Source organism: Tachypleus tridentatus, chromosome 6, assembly GCF_004210375.1.
Source record: "Tachypleus tridentatus isolate NWPU-2018 chromosome 6, ASM421037v1, whole genome shotgun sequence".
NCBI lineage: Eukaryota > Metazoa > Arthropoda > Merostomata > Xiphosura > Limulidae > Tachypleus > Tachypleus tridentatus.
In genome coordinates, this window is record NC_134830.1 from 99034817 (window position 1) to 99055466 (window position 20650).

At 32.7% G+C, this 20650-nt stretch overlaps 1 protein-coding gene across 1 annotated transcript in view; it reads left to right on the top strand.

Annotated features, from left to right (window-relative positions):
* LOC143253164 (V-type proton ATPase subunit S1-like) overlaps window positions 1-20650 on the top strand; it is a 42616-nt gene that overhangs the window by 10881 nt on the left and 11085 nt on the right. The window contains exons 2-6 of the mRNA XM_076506534.1: window positions 681-801; window positions 4010-4081; window positions 6350-6560; window positions 15760-15845; window positions 18532-18764. Of these exons, the coding sequence (XP_076362649.1) occupies window positions 681-801; window positions 4010-4081; window positions 6350-6560; window positions 15760-15845; window positions 18532-18764 (723 nt within the window). The remainder of the gene's footprint in view (window positions 1-680; window positions 802-4009; window positions 4082-6349; window positions 6561-15759; window positions 15846-18531; window positions 18765-20650) is intronic.

The following is a 20650-nucleotide window of genomic DNA, read 5'->3' on the forward strand; positions in this document are numbered from 1 at the left end:
CAAGGAAACAAAAAGAAAATGGATGAAAAAGGATGCACTTTTCTGGAAAGTGTATCTAAAATTGCAGCTTTCAAATGATTATAAAATTTTGAGTATTTATGTCTAAAACAAATAAAAACTCCCTTAAAAATTTTTTACTGTTCCATTTTAGTGCAAAATCTCTTATTTCAGTGTTCAAATTTCACAGTTAACCTTTTGCTGAAATTGACAATATATCAGAAAATTTTGCTATCCATGGTGTGCATTATGTGTTTTAAAAAAAACACTTACATTGGCTATGAAAAGTAGGTTTTGTTAATTTTAATTAAATCTGCAATGCCAGTTATGTTTGAAATTCTTTTTTGAGTGTTTATTTCAACAGGTTTTATAAACTTACATAAGTATGAAACTTAAGTTGCTCAGGAATTGTGTTCTTGTAGTGAATACATGACTTCTTTTCAAAAATACAAGTTTCATTTTATAGTTTGTGTCTAAATGAGAATGTTTCATGTTGTAAGTGTAAAACTGAAATTTTTCATTCTAACAGAATATTTTGTTATTGAAAATGAATTTAAAATAAATCTGTGAGAAAAATGAAATTTAAGATGTTTTTAATGTATCTATAGAAGTTATAATTTTCAATGAAATGCCAAGTTTAGTGCCCTGGAGAATATATTAACATGTTTCCTAATTTCTGATAGCTTTGATGGTCATCCTCCAGCTTCAGCTTTAAATTCAGTTGGACAAGATGAATTTGAAACAAAGTACTTGAAGAAAATTTTGTCCTCGGAAACGTTGTTGGTTGCTTTTATACAAGATAAGGTTTGTTTTGTATTATATTTTGAAATTGTATAAATTTTAAAATAATTCTTATCTTTGTAGTTACTATTACTTTGAGTTCTTGGAGAAGGTTGAGAGGAGAATTACAAGTGTTATTCCAGGAAAGGGATAAGTTGTCATGTGAGGAAATATTGATATTTCTTGGTCTTTCTAGAAAATAACAACCAGAGTTGATCTAATTGAATTATTCAAAATTATCAAAGGAATTGATGAGGTGAATTGATGCATTTTTATTTTATTTTATTTCTTGTATCTGAGGGTGGTAGGGCAGGAGATTACACATTTAAGATTTGGAAAGATCATCCCTATCTCCAGATGAGACAGTTTTATATGTCTAGAAGAATAGTAAATCTTTAGAAAAAATTACACTTATAATAGTAAATGCTGCAACTTTGCTAGAGTTACATACAATGCTTGATGAATATTTGAGGGATCATGGAGTGATTAATTTTTTGTTTGTTGAGAGAAAAAAAAGATTGGAAAATGGACATTCTTGATAAGCTAAATGATGTTTGAAATATTATAATTTATTTATTTCAATCTTAAATTTCTGACTTAACATAGAGAGTAATATATATGAAGTATCTGACATAAAGAATGTTTGATTGGTTTTCAACACCATCTCCAATGCATTGTGGTAAATCTGAAGACTAACTTGAAAACCAAATTTTGATACATGTGGGAGTTATTCAATGCTTTGTCAATTATTGAACACGTTTCATTTACTGACTAAAAATTGATATTTTTTTTCTCTGCTGCTTCCTATATAAAGCAAAAAAGAATAAAATGTAGAATGCTACAAAACAATAAGACAATCTTATGCATACTGTTTCTCGTAACTTTAAAGCAACAAGGATGTAACCATGGTAGACTATCCATTAAAAGATAGTTATCAAGAAGATGTTGATAAAGAGTGCTCTAACAAAGAACAGAGAGAAAGCTATAAGTTAAAAGTAGTAAGCTTTTGTTATTTTAGACTTGAAGATGGTACTCAGATGTTAATATTGAAAGAATTATCCCCATTAAGTGTACAAGAATGCCAAGACTGTCAACAGTGAACATGCTTTTGGATAAACATCTGGGATTGTATTAAAAAAAATACTAAGAACAGCATTACTTAAAAATGTTTAAAGATCAAGTGAAATAGTAAAATTGGCTTTAATGGTGAAGTTAGGGTAATGAATTGGTTACCCCAGTGAAAACTGCATTTTGAGAAAATAGCTGTTAAAGCCAATATAAGCATGAAATTTAGCACACTCATTGTGATTAAGGTATCTTAAGCTATGGAAAAGTGTAAATTCAAAAATCTCTACCATCTTTCTTGTTATGAGTCTAATTACCACAAACAAAGGCACTAATTAAAATGAATTGCCAGTAACTCATTAGCATTGCAAAAACTTGCAAAGTTTTTAAGTCAGGCTATGAGGATATTCACAAAGAGCATATGTATCAGTTTATAAATGTTTTTTATTATTTTGAAATAGTTTATGTATTTACTTGTCACTGGTGTATTAATTATGCATATAACTGAAAGCATATTTTCAGAGGTTGCAGCATAATAATTTTGCTTTGTGCCTATCTGAAAGTTATAAGAAGTGTTTAACATTGTTTCCTCAACATTTAACATTGCCAGTTTTAAGAGTCAGTGCTACCTTAAATGGTTTCAAAATAATATAGACATAATATATTTATAAAACTTTAAGCATTTGTTCAAATAGCATTGTTTTAAACTGTTATATTACCTAATGAATGCTTGAATCAGATCCTTTTAATGGTGTTCAATCAAGAAACTGCATTGATTTTTTTTTTACCTTTCACAATGACAGTACTTAACCAAATTGCATGAAAATGTTTAACCAATGCAGTTTCTTGAATCAGATTCTTTTAATGGTGTTCAATCAACTGTCATTGTGAAAGGTAAAAAAAATCATATCATTTACATCTTCCTTGTCCAGAAATACGTTAATCCATTTTTGGGATTCTATGATATAAATTGCAGGATTTTAAGGGTGTCATTAGTATACAGGATCTTGGGTTTCAACTCCTAGAGAAGATGCATGTCACAATAAGAACCTTGAATTAACTATTATTGATGAGGATTAAAACAGTGAAGAAAAGGGTGGTAATAAAGATGTGGAAGTATGAACTTGATAGTTATTCAAAAATAGTAGTTTCTTATTGGATCTTGATCTAATCTTAGACAGTACCTTTTACTGTTTGCAAAGAAACTGGAAATGTCATATTCAAGATACTAATCTCAAATAATTGAGTAATTATAAACAAAAAGAAAAGACATGCTGTTCACTGTGCAAGGTAAATTTCTCTACAGTTAAGACATTCAGGAACTTTAAAACATTGCAGATAGGAAATGAACATTGAGAGCTTTACAGTTCTTTGTAAATATTATATTATGCCTGTAACTTTCCAAGTCAGATTAACTTGTTACTTAAAGCAGGGACAAGTTTAAAGAGTAAAGTATATCTCCAGTTATAGTGATGAAACCACAGGTTTCAGCAGGAAGCAGAACAATCATAGTTCAAACTTGTGGTGAAATAGCTTAGTAGATATAATTTACAAAATGAGTTTGAAACCCAACCAGAAATAGGATTATTGTAAAATTTATAGAAGAAGGAAGAGGACCTGAAAACTCAAACTGCTGGGAAATTATAGAGAAAACAAAGGACTTGAAATACAAGCAAGTAATTGTCAATATACTTGGTGCTGAACAGAATAAAATCCTCATTTGCCTTGTAAAAATTTAAAAAAATATTTTTATAAACCTATTGACTGTATAGAGGGTACACAATTCTAAGTGCACTAGGAAATATATTGTATCTGTAGTGAAAAGGTTAAGAATTGTGTTTATTAAACTGTTATGACTTATTAACATAGAGGTTTTAATAAGTAAAAATTGTTTATATAAAGGTTTGAACTATTTTAATTGATAAGTATATGCTAAATCTAGTGTTGATATTGTTTGTTTTTTTTCATACATTTCATCAAAATTTCTTTTTTGTGTGTTTACTATATATTTAAGAAAAGTTCATTGCACAAATCTTAAACATTTAAGTATGCCTTTCATATATTTTTAGTGAAATGATATTTATGAGATTAACATACATTTTCAGAAGTAGTGAAATAAAATTGTAAAGACAGTACTTTTAGAATTTTAAAATTGTTTACATTTTAGTTGAGCCTGGAAGACTTCTATCAGTATGATAACAACAGATTAAATGAAGACGGCATTTTCACAACTCTAAAGGTGTGTTTGTTGTTAATCCTTACTATCAGATTGAAAATTAACTATTTGAGAATTGATTTTGAAAATGTTTCAAGTTTGATTTGAACATAAATGTATGTAATTACTCACTCTTCATACATGAAACTATTAGTTTCTCAAGAAACCAATGTTGTATGCTTTAAATTATAATCAGCAGTTGTTTCTACATCTATAAAGTAAATAGATTATAAAGAACTGAATAAAAATATCTGCCCACATATTTTCACACACTAAATTTAGTAAAATTTTTAATTTTGTCTATTTTAGTTCCACCTTTTCATGTGAGCAGTATAGGACTTAATCTTTCAATCTCTAAATCAAAACAGCACAGAACAAAATATCTATACGTTTCAGGTCTTTATAAATTTCTCACTGTAATGGTTTATAATTCATAAAGTTATTTCTAATGAATATTAAGTTTCCTTTAGAAAAACTATGTGATTTGTAAAATATAAAGACATAATAACTGGATCTCATTTGGAAACCATTCCTTAAATCAGGGGTTCCCAACCTTTTGGCACTCGCGACATGAAAATGTAATTGATGAAATAAAATTAATGTTATCCCAAGCTACTTCTAACAAGGCTACGCGACTCTCCTGCCAAGGCTTCGTGACTCCCCTGCCAAGGATTTGCGACCCCGCCAAGGCTTCGTGACCCCCCGGTTGGGAACCCCTGCCTTAAATCATGCCTGTGGCAAATTTATCATAATATTCTTACATGACAATTGCAGTTCCTTAGAAACCACATTGAAAAAAAAACAAAAAAAAACAATGAAGAATAAAAAATAAAGTAGTAAAAAAACTGCTATTACTTTAAGGTCCGACAGGCTTTGTTTTTGCTATAATCCCCAGCATAGCTTTAGTACAAGAAAGCTATGTATAAAGAAACAGTGCTCCAAAGAAACACTTAGCCTTTTCTAGAATTGGATGTTTGTAGAGATAAATTGTTTGCTGTAATGAATTTATCCATTTTTTTTATTAAACTTCTGTCATTAGTATGATAACACTGTTTCATGTTTAAAACCTTAGACAAGTGCATAAGATATACACTGATTATTCCAATAGATGATGATAAAGAATAAGTTCATCCTAATTAATGAGACAGTATTCATTAAGGCTACTTTTTGAAAAGTTTCACTTTGCAGAACCTATTAAATTTATATAATTTGTTTCTTCTATCTTGAGAATAATAGTATGTATAGAACAAGTTAACATACCATATGAAACTAGATCTTATCTTCAGGATCATGTTTCTCTCTCTCTTTGAGACTTTCTGATTTGTTTAGTAAGAAAATGCACACTGAAAAACTTCTTTCTCAGGATGAGTTTTTTACAGTTCAAAACATGAGATTGGTTCTTGTACAGGTTATTCATAGAGGTATTTATGTTTTTGTCTTGTACAAAATTGTACGGTATCTTAAGACATTATTTTCCACCAGAATTGATTGATTCCTAATGTAAAAGTTAACAAAATATGACAAGAATATTTTCTTTCTAGGTATATAATTGTTTGATGTAATAATGAGCTCATCACATTTCTGTGTCACTAGAGATTTTTATAAAAAGAATTTGCTAACTGAAACGTTATTTAGTTGTCTAATTAGCTGTTTGGTTCAGTACATCGCTGTAAGATATTCTATTTTGTATAAACCTAAAATATTCATTGCAAACTAACAGGGAGCTATAATTATATTAGTGTATAGATAAATCTCTTTCTTGATCATTATATTTCTTTTTCAGCAAGTAAATAGAATACATTATTAGAAAAAGAAGTATATATATGAAAAAAGTATTAAAATGTTATTGTAATATTAAAATTAAGTTTTAGTGTTTGTTAAAATGCCTTGTTTGTAGGAAGTGAAGAAAGTATTTTTATAATTTCATTGGAGCTTAATATATGAAAACATGTTACATGTGGTGAAAATGAGAACTGGAGATAATTTAAGCCATTAGTAATACCAATAAAACTACAAGTTCTATGAATTGCATAGAATTTTAGAAAGTTATGCAAAAACTTGCTTTTCAGCATGGTTACACTAATGATGGATGAGAAAGTTATTAGTATTAAGAAAAGTTAAAATACTGTATTTTTTGTTTTAATACTTCACATAAAAGAATGTTTTTTTCAAATGATGTCTCATTTTTTGAGGTTCATAGGTAATTTTGATATTCACTGCATATTTTACATTCTGAGAATGTATCTTATCAAATGTAATGTTAATACTGACCACTGAAGAACCTTGTTATAGGGCCAACTAGACAGTCATCCATCAGTTGTTTTACCAGCAGTTACTTCACCAGTCCAGAGTCTTGAGAAAGCAACTACTCAATATCAAGTAAAAAAGCTGATTGTAGGTGATGGCAACTTTAACAGGTCATCATTGGAAGATGTTGATGTGCTGATTGTCAAACTACCATCAACACAAGTAGAAAACAGAGGAGAGGCATTAAAACATATTGGTGAGATAGTGCTTTAATACTCACACAGAATCAAATGTAGAATTTGAATTATTGGTTCAATAATATGTATAAAACGTGTGTGCAAACATGTTGATGCTTGTGTTAGTAGAAATAGATTATTACATAAAAATCAAAGTTTAAAGGGGCAAATACAAATATGGACCTCATGCATAGCTATAGTAGTTCTTGAGTATGCCACAAGCCTTGAAAAAATTCTAACTTCTTTATATTTCTGTTTATTTTGTGCCAGCTTATGATGTAGTTATCATAATGCTGTACCCCTCAACCATTACCAGTAATCCCCATGAGCATCAGCACATAATCACAAGCCTGTTCTTGTGTTCAGATGTGTTTTTCTTATGCTTTAAGTTTCTTGTCATTTTAGTCTTTCTTTTGTGCTACATTGTTTTTGTCTTTGTTACACTTTTCTTCCATCTGCCTGATTGCAGCTTCATTTGCACAAACTTTCAGCTTGTACTTTACACTACTTTCAATAGTGTTTGCTAAACAAAATATATGTAAGAAGTCCTAAGATCCAAACATCCGTTTTCAGGTATTTTCTTCAACTGAGTGTGACATGCCTCAGATTTTACACCATGGCAAGATACTTTGTAATAATTTATGTAGTCCATAATATTAATTCTTATGGAGCTGTTATGAACCATAGGGTACCAAGAAGTTAAACCGATAATGATTCTACTTTTATGCTTCAGATGGTTGGTTCCTTTCAGTCTGTTTCTTCTCCAGTTCTGGTCCCTAATTGATTTGTTGCTTTGCCTCTTATGGAGTCTGCCTCATTTATGGATAATTTTAGTCAGTTGTTCCACCTCTGACTTTTGTTTCTGGCTCTTTTCTCCCTGATATTTTTATTTTTACTATGTTCATGAACCAGATTTGTGACATTCTATCTTTTATACCTATATATCATAATGTCTCTTTGGCTGTTTTACCTTGTGTGCCTCCTTTTATCTCAACTCCATGTTATTGCACATTTTTTGTCCTACTCATCTTTATGACTTTAATATTTTTGCATCCACACTGTCTCATGTTTTTTGTTTCTCCTTGGAGTAATCCTCTTTCTTCTACTTTGTCTTTCTCTTGAACTAGCTGATAATTTTTGTATATCTTTACCATACTCCTTTATCTCAACTCTTTCCTCCAAACTGAAAATCTTCATTAAACCCCTAATAGTTTCAGTAAATATTATCTATTTCTCTTTGTTTGCCACTTTGTTTTCCATTTCTTTTTCTTCTTCTCTGTTTTGATTTTTATTTTATTTTTTTGTTTCTGTGATCTCTTCAGTTTGGTTTCTTTATCTTTTTCTCTCATATCCAAGACCTTTGTCTTTCCTTTTGGTTACAAGTTTATATTTAGGGGTTTTCCTGACTCCTTGGAATTTTGGGACTTTGCTCTGCTACAGTTTTCTGTTTTCCTTGATTTTTTCAAGGCACTGGTCCATAGGTTCCTCCGTCCTACATCCTTGGGAGTCACATTGGACTAACATTCTCCTTTTGCTTCTTCACTTGCTTTATTTTGTTATTTCACTGCCAAACAGTTAGCTATTACCACTCTTAGCAGTGGCTTCTTTGAAAATTATCCTGTGCTGTTGTCCCATCAATGCCTGTGTCTGCCACTTTGATCTCTCTCCATCAGCCCCAGGGTTGTGTACATTTTTTTCTTATTTCTTTCTCTCTTCTTTCATATTCCACTTCTTATTTTTCATCATACCCTTTTCTGTCCTGTTCCCATCAATCCTCAGCAATTTCATCATCTTTAGAGCTTGTGTCCTACCTACAGGTGGCAAGAGATATATAACCTGTTTTCCACCCCACTCAGGGCTATTATTCCCATCTTTCTTGTCATCCCCATGATGTCGTTGACTTCTTTTTATATCACTTTCTCGTTATTCCTTGATTTCAGTTTGTGGCTTCTCAGTTTTCATTGGACCCTCTTTCCTGGCGGATGTTTAGCCCATCTTTGTGACATGTCACCACTTGATACTGGATTTACCTGACATCCTTTACTGTAAATCTCTCTGTGATGTAAATGTAATATAAGAAAGAATAAATAACAACAAATGAGGCATAGTGTATTCCCTGTTTGAGAAGGATGCAGTCTCCCATCTGGTGCTGTTCCACTAGGTGATCCCCAGTCTCATAGAAGCCATGCCCATTAGCCTTTCTGTAACAATTTTGTAAAAGAGCTTGTCTTTGTAACTATCAGCACTCTCAGTGATGACTAGCTCTTAGTGGTGCATAGAATAAAGTAATATTTCTGATGTTAATATTTTATGTACTTGATAATGCATTTTAGATAGATACTTAATTCTGTGCACCACCTTCCCACCCTTCCTTCCAACTTTAAGTGCATTTTATCTTTGCCTCATCAAGAATGAGTGTATAATCATGTGTAAGTACTTATAGGGATTATGCATGAATTCATGTTGCCCTTCTATTGGTGAAGGGCTATCACAGAATACACATATGCGTAGAGATGGGAGTTGTTCAAGGATTGTGGCATGTGCAGGAAATTTCATAGAAGTTGCAGACAAGATAGTAGCTCTTATTGGTGCACAAAAGTAAATACATACCTGAAATATATTTTCCGATTCAAAAAAAAAAAAAGCTTTACATGTACAAACCAATAACTAAGTGGTCAGTTTAGTTAATTTGTCTAATATACACTTTTTACATTCACATATTTTAAATGTACCAATTTTTCCATTAAATCAATATAATCTTTAGTTATATTAAGAATTTAGCTCACTACGTTTATCAGTTTATATAGTGGAGAAAAATTATTTTGTTTACTACATTGCTTTATTATTTGACAACATACAAACAAACCAGGTATAAATGACAGTACCAAATATTCTTTACTTTTTCAGTGAGTGTTTTGAACTTAATATTTTCATCCTAGATTTTTAAGGTTTTGACCATGCTGTCAACAGTGTCATAAGAAGGTCGAAACATTGTTCTCTATTTTAATAAAAGTTTTAATAACCATACCAGCCATTTGGAGATAGTATGATTATATGTTTTTCTACTGCTATATACTTAATTAATAATAACTTGTTATAAATATCTACCTTTTTATAATGTAACTTTAGTGTCATATCCACTTAAGAGTAAAAAAAACCAGTGAAATTTAATAATTAAATAAAATAAATGTTTTATATTTACACTATTTTAAAACCTTTATTAAAACTGTCAACAGCTTCTACTTTAAAAGCACATTCTAAGTATGCATTTTTTGTCGTTTGCCATATTCAGTAGCTACTTGAAAACACAATAATATATATATTTTTTCCCATGTCATGCCCCTCGGTGTGGATTCCTGTACGTGATAAGGGGACCTCCCAGGGAAGGTTCTGTTCTTTCAATTTGCCTCCTTTGGGATCTAAACATCCACCCACTTGTTTGCTGTGTGTGGTAACCTGTGAAAAGGAGGAGAGAATCCTGGTGGTAGAGAGATCCAACACATCACTATTTCTTTGAATTCCTGTAGATGGGCAGCCTTGGGGTGGTCCCTCTAGGGTCAGTCAGCTAGTCCACTTGGGCTAGGGTCAACCAAGTACTAGTGTTGGATGTTCTCAATAGGTGTTGTGGACATTGTATCTGATGCTGGTGTTTGGGTATAGTGTTCACAAAACTCTGGTATTGCTGCAATGACCTTGTTTGGCATTGTAATGCATCCCCTCGTAGGGCTCCACTGTGGGTGGGGTCAGTGGGCACTGAAATATTTTTTTTATTATGGATCCTCCAAATAAAAACTTAATAAAATAATGAAAAAACAGTCCACATGTGAATGACCACGTCTTGAAGATTCTGAGCAGCAGTCTTCAACATCTGTAACACCTGTACCTCACTTTCTTATACTACATTCTCTTTCAGTCAAACCTGTAGGGCAAATGTCTCCCTTTTTACATTTAGAAGGGACTAGAGGGACGTACTGGCTTTCCAAAGTCAGTAAAGAAGCTTTGCTCTGGTGACATATTAATGGAAACTTCCCCATCTCAACATAGTGAACTCCTCTTCCATTCAAAGGCGATTGGGGATATTTCTATTGATGTTATGCCTTGTGCTACTTTTAATCCATCATGAAGAGTTATTGTTGAGAGGGATTTGAAGAACATCACCGAGTCACAGATTCTCAGTGGTTTCTCAATTCAAGGAGTTTCTGCAGTGAGGCGTATCTCCACTCACAAAGATCGAATTATGAGGCTGACCAGTGTTCTCATTCTAACATTTACAACACTGCATTCACCTGCTACCATCAAGGCAGGTTATCTTAATTGTAGTGTACGGCCATACATTCCAAACCCTCTCAGATGTTTCCAGTGTTAGTGGTTCAGTCACTTGAATATATTGCATTGTGGTTCCTTGATGTGTGCAGCATTTGAAAACAATTCAAAACATAACTTATCCTGAGACTCAAAAGTTGCTGTCCACCATTTCATCTTGGACTTATGCTGCTGCACTTCATTCCACTACTACAGTGGGAGTGCAGACTGATATCTCTGTGCCTCCAAAAGAATCATTCTCAAACCAAATGAAAAGTCTTTTGATCTTCATGGTTTAAAAAGTTGATGAATCCAATGTCAACCCATTTCTGTTCCTAACATACATTCCATCAAACCCCAAGATCCACATCTTCTCCTACCCCAAGATTCAAAACGATCATTTGATCACATCCTAAGTCACTGGAATTCTCTTCCAACAACAAAGACTTGCACAATCAACCATGGGCAGGATCCAGGAAGGTTGACAGACCTTCCTCGAATAAAAACAGCAAAGAAAAAGAAGTGGTCATAAACAGAAGGGTTCTCTACCCAATTTGCCTACACATAAATAAAGATGGCCACCTTCATACAGTGGAACTGTCAAGGTTTCCACTCTAATGTGGATGACATCAAAGTAGTGATTGCTTCCTACCATCCTGTATGTCTTTCCTTACAGAAAACATTTCTGAAACCTAGCGATACAGTCACCTTTCGGCAGTTTATTTTGTACAGAAATGATGGGCTTTGTGATGGACCACTATATCTTCTACCACCAGTTTTAAGGTCATATGGGACAAGATTCTAAAGGTCAGTGTGCAATATAATTTTGTCCCCCTCTTGATCTTGCTCTCTGATGTCCAGGAAGTAGCTGATACCTGGAGTATCACCAATACATTAGGTGAAAGTATTTGCCAGGTATCTAGCACTTCTGCTTCATCCTCCACCTTCTTAGCCATCAAGACTCAGGAAGAGCCATAACCTCTTTCCTTTCGAGCTGATTGTCTCTATGATTATAATCGTCCCTTTACACTAGTGGAACTTAAACTGGCCGTTCATCAGTCTGGCAGTACATAGGTCGGACCTGATGATGTACACTATGAAATGCTGTGCCATGTATCTCCTGGTTCTCTTGCTATTCATCTGATTGTTTTTAACTGGATCTGGTAGAAGAATGTTTTTTCTGATGCCAAGCATTAGGCTATTGTCCTACTTTTCTCTAAGCCTAAGGAGGATCCCAAGATTCCTTCAAACTACTGTCCAATTGCTTTGACGAACTGTCTCTGTAAGACCTTAGAAAAGATGGTTAATGCTCATTTTGTTTGGTTCCTCGAATCAAACAACCTTCTCTCGCCCACCCAGTGTGGATTCTGATGACAGTGCTCCACCATGGACCACCTGATTCAATCTGGAACGTCAATCAGAGGAGCTTTTCTCAAACGACAACATCTTGTATCAATATTCTTTGACATTGAGAATGCTTATGATACAACTTGGAGGTATGGCATTTTGTGAGACCTCCATTTATATGGGATACATGGCTCTTTGCCCATTTTTATTAATTTTTTAATAGACATGCAATTCCAAGTTTGTGTGGATTCGACATTTTCCCATTATTTTTTACAGGAACTTGGAGTCCCTCAGGGCTGTGTTTTGGGTGTCACACTTTTCAGTATAAAGATTAATGCCATCCCTGAACAACTCCCTCTCACTGTTGCAAATGGGCTTTATGTCGACGACTTTCACATGTCATGTCAGTCGTCGACACGAGATATGTTGAGCAGGGACTACAAACTGCCCTCAATTGTTTACTGAAGTGGACCACAGCAAATGGCTTTAACTTCTCTCTCTGTAAAACCGTTTGCATGCACTTTGGCTGCTAACGGGGTATTCACCCTGAGATAAAAGTTCTTGGGGCTAATCTTTGACCATAAGCTGACCTCTATACCACCCATCATGCAGCTATGGGTCAAATGTACAAGAGCATTAAACATCCTTTGTATCTTATTTTCCACCACTTGGGGAGTGGATCAATGTTCTGTGCTAAAGATATATTTTGTTCTTATTCAGTTGAAACTAGACTATGGATTATTGGTCTATGGCTCTGCCAGGACCTCGGCCTTAAAGTTGATGGACCCCGTCCATCATCAGGAACTTCAGCTTTGCACCTGGGCTTTCTGCACTTCCTCAGTTCAGAACTTATACACTTATAAGAGTCTCATGAATCTCCTTTGTACTTCTGCTGTTTGTAATTGTCCCTTACTGTATGCTTCAAGACTTCATTCCTTACCAAAGCATCCCACTTAGGGTTGTGTTTTCCTTCCTCGGTAGGCCATGCTTTTTCAGAAGAGACAATCTGCCATTGCTCCTTTTGCCCTTTGTATCTCGGAGCAGTTGGATGAATTGGGTCTGTCCTTGGATAACATTGCTGTATCCACTGATCAACCCATCCCACCATAACTTATTATGTCCCCAAATGTGACATTTCTTTAAGTCATCTGAGAAAAGTGCATATTCCTGATTGGAAGTATTCTCTGTTATTTGCTGAACATCTTTCGAATCATTTTTCCATTCCTATTTTTACATATGGTTTGAAACCAGGTGACTGTGTGGGCTCTGCCATGGTTTGTTGTGGGTTTGGTGGTTGTGCTCAGAATCCCCTCTATAGCTTCTATGTTCACTGTTGAACTGTATGCCATTTCACTTGCCCTGCTTCATATAGAAGCTAAGCAGTACTCAAATTGCATTATTTATACTGACTCGCTTAGTTCTTTACTGGCCCTGGAATTGCTTCACATTAGTTCTCACCCTGTTCTAACAAATATTCAAAACCAATTGGCCCCATTTCTCTTTAACATCTACTTCTATCCAGTTTTACTGGATACCAGGCCACATTGGTAATTGCAGAAACGGGCTTGCTGACACTGCAGCTACATCTGTCTGCTTTGGCACTGTCACTGCTGTGATCCATATGTGGACTATGGTCCTGTATTCAAGGCTCAGCTCCATGCCAGATGGCAGTTGACTTGGAGTGAGGAACGTGAAAACAAGTTTTTCCAAATAAAACCCTGTATTGGACTTTGGCCATCTTGTTACTATAAGGATCGGAAAGAGGAAGTTGTTCTAACTAGACTACGCATTGGTCACAGTTTTTAACTCATTTTCTTTTATCTGGAACTGATATACTAGTGTGTAGTTTGTGTAATACTCAGATCACAATGAGCCACATTTTACTTTTTTGTCATTATTTTGATTCACAACGATGGCACCATTTTAAGCATGTTCTGTCCCAAGGTTTGTCCATAACATTATACTTTTCTTAATGTGATTAACTTTTAAGAATCCAAGTACATCTAGTTCAACTTGAAATTAGAAAATGGCTGTTATGTCAAATAACTCAAAAACCAGGGCTGGAAACGCCAACTTCAGGTGACTGATGCTGCTGTTTGATCTACCTGTTAGTCATCCTGGTGAGTTATAGTAATTAAAATTTGCTGCAAGTCTTTTAAAACTTGTATTACTTTTTGAAAAGGGCCATAACATCAAATAACTTAAAACCAGGACTGGAAAGGCCAACTTCAGGTGACCAGCTGTGGTTTTTGAACTTAACTGTTAGTCTTCCTGGCGAGTTATGATAATTACAATTATGCTACAAAAAGTCCTTTACAGCCTGTATTACTCTAGTTTTTCTCTTACTGCTGTAGACTAGATTTAAAAATTGGATTTAATGCTATTTATGTTTTTAATTCAAAAATTAAACTTTGTTATGTAATTTTCTTTTAGAAGTTTTAATAATTTTACTTTAATTTTAACTTTCTACCAGATGTTTGGTGCAGATAGCCTAGTTGCTTTGCATCGTAAAACACCAAACCAACCAACCCATGTCATGCAATTTAATATCATGTACCTAAAAATTCTAAACTGAATAACAGTATTTTTATTTTCAACATGAGAATGAATGAACTTTCAGTTTTTATGGCATGATCAAAGTTTTTGAAATACAGAGTCAAAGTTATATTGCTTAGATAGTTAGATTTTTTCATTTAAAACAAATGTAGTAATTGAAATGTGCAAAACTTAATGCATTCACACTTGGATCACTTATTATATCACCTCATAGTTTTTGATCTGTTGATCACCAGAAATTATTTTCAGACCCTTCACCTTTTCTCATTTCATTCAAAATATTTTCATAAAACAACCTGAAAAAAATATCTTTTCCAAGTATTTTGAGTCATGGTTTTAGGAGGGTTTATAACCAATAGCAAAGAAACTTTTATTTTAGGCCCTAAGTATTGCATACTGCAGCTCCTGGTTCAGATTGTTTTAATAAATCAGAACTAAGCTTTTATAAAAAATGGTGAAAGCAACACATAGTATAACATACAGAGCTTTATGTTTTAGTCTTACAGTCATATACCACAACATGATCATAAAATAATAATCTTTTATCTTGTTTATCATTTTGAAATTTTTGTGATTTATAAACTTAGTAGCCTAATTAGATAAAACATTTTTTCATTTAAATTTATTCCTTCTTAATATTCATTTAATTAATATCTTAAAAAACATTTAGACTAATATTTAAATATAAAATTCTCACAGCATACTCATAGCTCCAAGGTATTAATATAGTTCACTCTCTGTTTCTGCTGATAAGCCTCACTGATAATTCTGACAAATGTTATAATCTTGTATAAATTGTTTTTATGGTCCTGAACACTTTTGTATTATTTTTATATATGTATATATGTAAATCCAAAAATAACCATTTGTTTAATTATGTCATGAATAATTGTTAATTTGTCAAGTTTTTAAAAAATAGTTCCTGGATAATTTCTTGAGTTACCTATTCATTTCAGATGTGAATTTTTTAAAATTTTATTTGGCTAGAAAAACTAATGCAAAATATTTTTTCAGACCAGTCTATTAACAGTATCCTTCATCAGGTTGTTGGAGTAAAAAAAAAATTGGTTGCAATTTATACAGCTCCTCAACCTTCTTGGGTAAGTGTTAGCTTACTATTAAGTTAACTATATTTAAGAGTATAGTGTTTACTAAAAACTTGTAAATATTGTAAAGTTCACTGCTCAGGAACTTCATTACCATTAAAATAAAAACCTTGACTTTATTTATCATGATGTTCATCATTGTTACAACAACTTTACCATTTTTTTGTGTGATTATTTCTTGTGTCAAAGTGCAGAATAATATTTTACGATTTCACACAACAATTAAAATTTAATGAAACTTTTGCATTTAATCAGTTGTCATTCACTCTTGTATTTATGGAATTTACAAAGTATCTTCAATTAAGAGAAATGTTTGATAATATATCAATTATAAATATTACTAAGAAATGTCATGAAACAGCATGAAGGAATGGTAAAGCAGGTGAAAACAAAGAAATAATTAGGATTCAGTTTCCAAATTTTGTTATTTGAATTGTAAAGGGTAAATGAATGAAATTTTTGTGTGAATGAGTGAAAAGACATGATCTTATTTATTGAGTTAATAGAAGTAAATTTTCATTAATTGTATGTACTTGTATGAGACTACAGATTTTTGTCTTTATTAATCAATAATTGATAACATTTAAAAAAATATTCAATGCATTTTATGTAAAATAATCAAATCAGTAGAAAACGTTTCTTTCCAAGATATTTTCCTTCAGATAAAGGCAACAGAGTCTTCAATACAAATTGTAACTGGATAGTCAAAGCTTTGTGATGATCATTGCAATAAAAAAAACCTCCAACTCCTTTGAAATTAAAATGTAAAGAATTTCATTTGTTGAATAACTATTACTGTTGCAGTCATAAATTCAAACTATTTATAGTCATATATTTTCAGTTTAAAAGAAGTAGATAGTGTTGTGAGACAGAAACATAGAAGTTGACTTTAGTGAACCAGTAAATATTAGTAAAGTCATATAAGATATGCAAATATACTCTGTTTTATACTTTTCATCTGAAACAAATAAATAAAATTTCACTGTCATATTTAATAGCTGTCATTAAACTGTGACAGATGTTTGCAGTGATTTTACAATGTTTTTCATGTATTTTTAATAATGTTTAAATATTTTTCAACTTATGCTGGAAGCATGAACCTTAAAAATCTAATAGAATTTGTAATAACTTTAATGCAATATTAGAAATTAAATGTTGTCTTTCAGAGTGTCATACATCTTTTGTTTAAATCTACAAAAAATGGAGTGTGGTTTGATGCAAATATTAAAAAAAAATCCATGTTTAATTAAAAAGAGAGAACTTTATGAAATGCATGTGTGTTTAAACTAATGTTTTTAAAAAATCTTATAGAAACATGAAATATTTATTTTCTGTCACTGTAATGGTCAGGACTTGTTGATGAGATAGAATTATAGTGATAGTTTTGGCTTTTTCAAAATTGTTCAGACATTATGTGCTAGATATATGCTAAAAGGATTTGTTACATTCGTAGTCTCTAATGGCATGGAAAATGTCATTAATGCTAGAAAAAAGGTTTTAAAGTGTAGGATATTATCATTAGAATATATTATTATCTTTAGTTCTTTCAAAGTAATTATAAAATAACACAGTAACACACCTGAACTGAATTTTTTTTAAATAATAAATGTATGGTCAGAGGATACTTTAAAAAAATTATAACTCAAAATGTAGGTTGAACACCATCTTGATTTGTTTTGTAGATCGTATTCAGAGATGTAAGAATATATGGTAAAAATCTGAAAAGGCTGAATAACTGGTGACATGGTCAAACTGTGGTCTGAAGTTGGGCTATTTTTAGCTAAATCATAAAAAGTTGCATTCAGCTACATTTCTTTACAGGAGATCTAACAGACCTTTAATTACAACAATTGCTGATTTATCAATTGATATGTTATAGGAAATGTGAGCTTTGTATCATATTAAGTCTTAGAGATAAGGCTTATTAAATAAACCAATGTTTTTTTTATGATTTTGGGTTTTCAGGTGATTTTACTGCCTCACTATGCAAATCCTAAGAGAGATAAACTTGGTTTAAGACCATTTTTGAATTCTGTGAGATTAATTCAGTCAGTAGCGAATTTCATCCTTCTACCACCATTACTCTTGTAGCTTTAAGTAGCCAAAGTTGCCCGAAAATGAATTTGTCAAAAATAAAAAATATTACTTAAATTTTACAGGGCTGTAAATAAGAAACTATTAGAGATATTGATCTAATCTTTGGCAATTTTTCATTATATGGGTAGATGAGCACGTGAATTTTTTCAAGGCATTTTGAGGGGGTCATCTGGAAAATTTTCCAAAATCTGGATGATTTGACATGGAATGACCCAATCTTACTTTTTCATGTGTAAAATTGGAAGACCTTAGAAAAAGTAAAGCTGTTGTAATGTTGAATTTTCTGTTGTAAAACAATATAAAAAGTTTTTTTGAAGAGCATAAAATATCAGTATCTATCACAATTTTTTAGATTTTATACATCATGTGTAGTTTTAAATTTCAAAGGTATACTTGTCTGTAGTTGATATAGATTTATAGAAGTTGCAATTAAACCATCATGGTCATCTGTCAGATATTAGAAAGCTTTCAAATGCAGTTTGAGCCAAGCATAATGCATACAATTTAATATCTTCTGCGAAAATGTTCCTGTGATGAAACTGATCTTGTAATTTGGTCTTATAAAATGTTTTGTATTTAACAGGACGCTCAAGATTCAAAAGAAGTCTATATACGCCATGGCCGAAGCTTACTAGGAGCTAAAGTTGATGACATACCTGGATTCATGAACTACTCTGGCTGTATGCTGATGTACTATAAAAACCTGACGGTTACAGTTGATGTAAAAGATGGAACAAATGCTTCCTCCATTATTCAGTCACTTGGTCTCCCTTCCTCTCCTAACAACAACTCTTTCTGTGGAAATACTTCAGCAAGGTCAGTCTTTTATCGTAAAGAAACTCCACAGATGTGTATATCGACATAGTTAGAATTAAATTCATATGTTACCTGTATTTGTATGGGTATGAATTATTGTGATCACATTTTGCCAAAAATATAGCTGTACACTTTATAAAGTGAATGTAATAACTAAACTTTTGTAAGTTAAGTTTAGCAGCTAATGAAATAATACAGCCTTCAGCTATTTGTAATAATTGAACCTTCATGTAGAAATTTCTTTCTTAAGAAACAGTTTAATATTAACTCTTTCAATCCTACAGGTCAGCATTACATTCTTGATAATTGTCATTTGACTTGGTCAACTAACATTATTTCATTTTTAGCTGCAGATGCCAAATTTAAATCATTGTAAAATGTAGGTAAAAAAAATCACAAATTCAATTTTAATGAGAGTTTGCTGTTGGATTTTTTTTTACATTGTTTTGGGATGAATCTGTATGGAACCTAATAGCACAGGAAACAAATTGTCAAGCTGAATATATAAAAGAAGAAAAAACCTTACAACTAATATAGTAAATCATTTGATCTGGGAACTGTTCCAGAACTAAAAGCTTTCTTTGGGTGTTGACTTGCTATGAAGATGCTGAGCTACAAAGATAGGTATGAGATGTACTAGAAGGATAGTTGGATTACATCTACACTTGGATTTGGTAAGATTTTCACTCGATCTATTTCTAGCTATTTGGTTATTTTTGCATTGTGTAAGTGAAAGAGATCTCAATGTTGACAAATTGGACAAAATATACAAGAGCAGATCAATTTTTGACATCAATGTGGCTAACTTTCAATGATACTATATGCTAGACTGTGAACTATCACTGTATGAAGGAATGATATCCACAAAAAATGCACTGAGCATAAAGCAATATATCAAAGACAAACTGACCATGTGGGGCCTAAAAACATTTCTTGTCTGTGAAAGCAAAAGTGGATACATTGTGAATGCAGAAGAGTATATGGGGAATGTTGATGTGGATCAGCCACTGGAGACAGCACTGGGTATGACAAGGTGCTTGGTGGATTGGTTGTGCAAACCATTTGAAGGATGCAGTCACTGTGTATATACTGATCAATTTTACACTTCTGTAAATGTTGCAGAGTACTTGCTGGAGAAACAAGGTACATGATTGTACAGTACAGCTTTGACCAACAGGAAGAAATTTCCTAAGGACGTGTTAAAAAAGAAAGCAGATCATGGTTCTCATTCATTGTTGTACAATGGTAAGACAGCTGCTGTTGTATGATGTGACAAGAAGCCAGTTTACTTTTGGCAACAAAGTATATCAGTGATACTGATGTAACTGTATTTGCTATGACAACAAGGACCACAAATGAATGCCAGTGTCATGCCTAACTTTAGTGAAAGCCCATAATACGTACATGGCCGGCACCAAAAAAGAATGACCAGATAATGAAGCTGCAATGATATAGATGCCATGACAATTGGCTAAGACGACTTATGGTGAAAACCTTTGTCTGGTGTGCCTATAATGCTTATGTCATACAAAACTGCTACAAACCACATAAGGAAACTGGAAAATGTGTTCATACCTTTTGTATGTTTGTTTATTAACTGTGTTGTGAATTAGTAGGGATACACTGTTGCACACAGGTCCTTATGTCACATTGAAAGTCCAGCTGAGATGAGACAGAACTGCTGAATGAACCAAGTGTCCCTGTACACCTGCCTGAGTGACCACAAGTAGCAGCTTTAAACAACAGTTGTGTTGTATGTGCAGAGAAAAACAAGCAGACAAAGAGAGGAAATTTCAGAAGCCAAAGACAAGGACCTTCTGAAGCATACTGAAAAGTTTCGTGGTGCAAATTATAAGTGTTTTTGTGCAATGGTTCTGACATTGAGA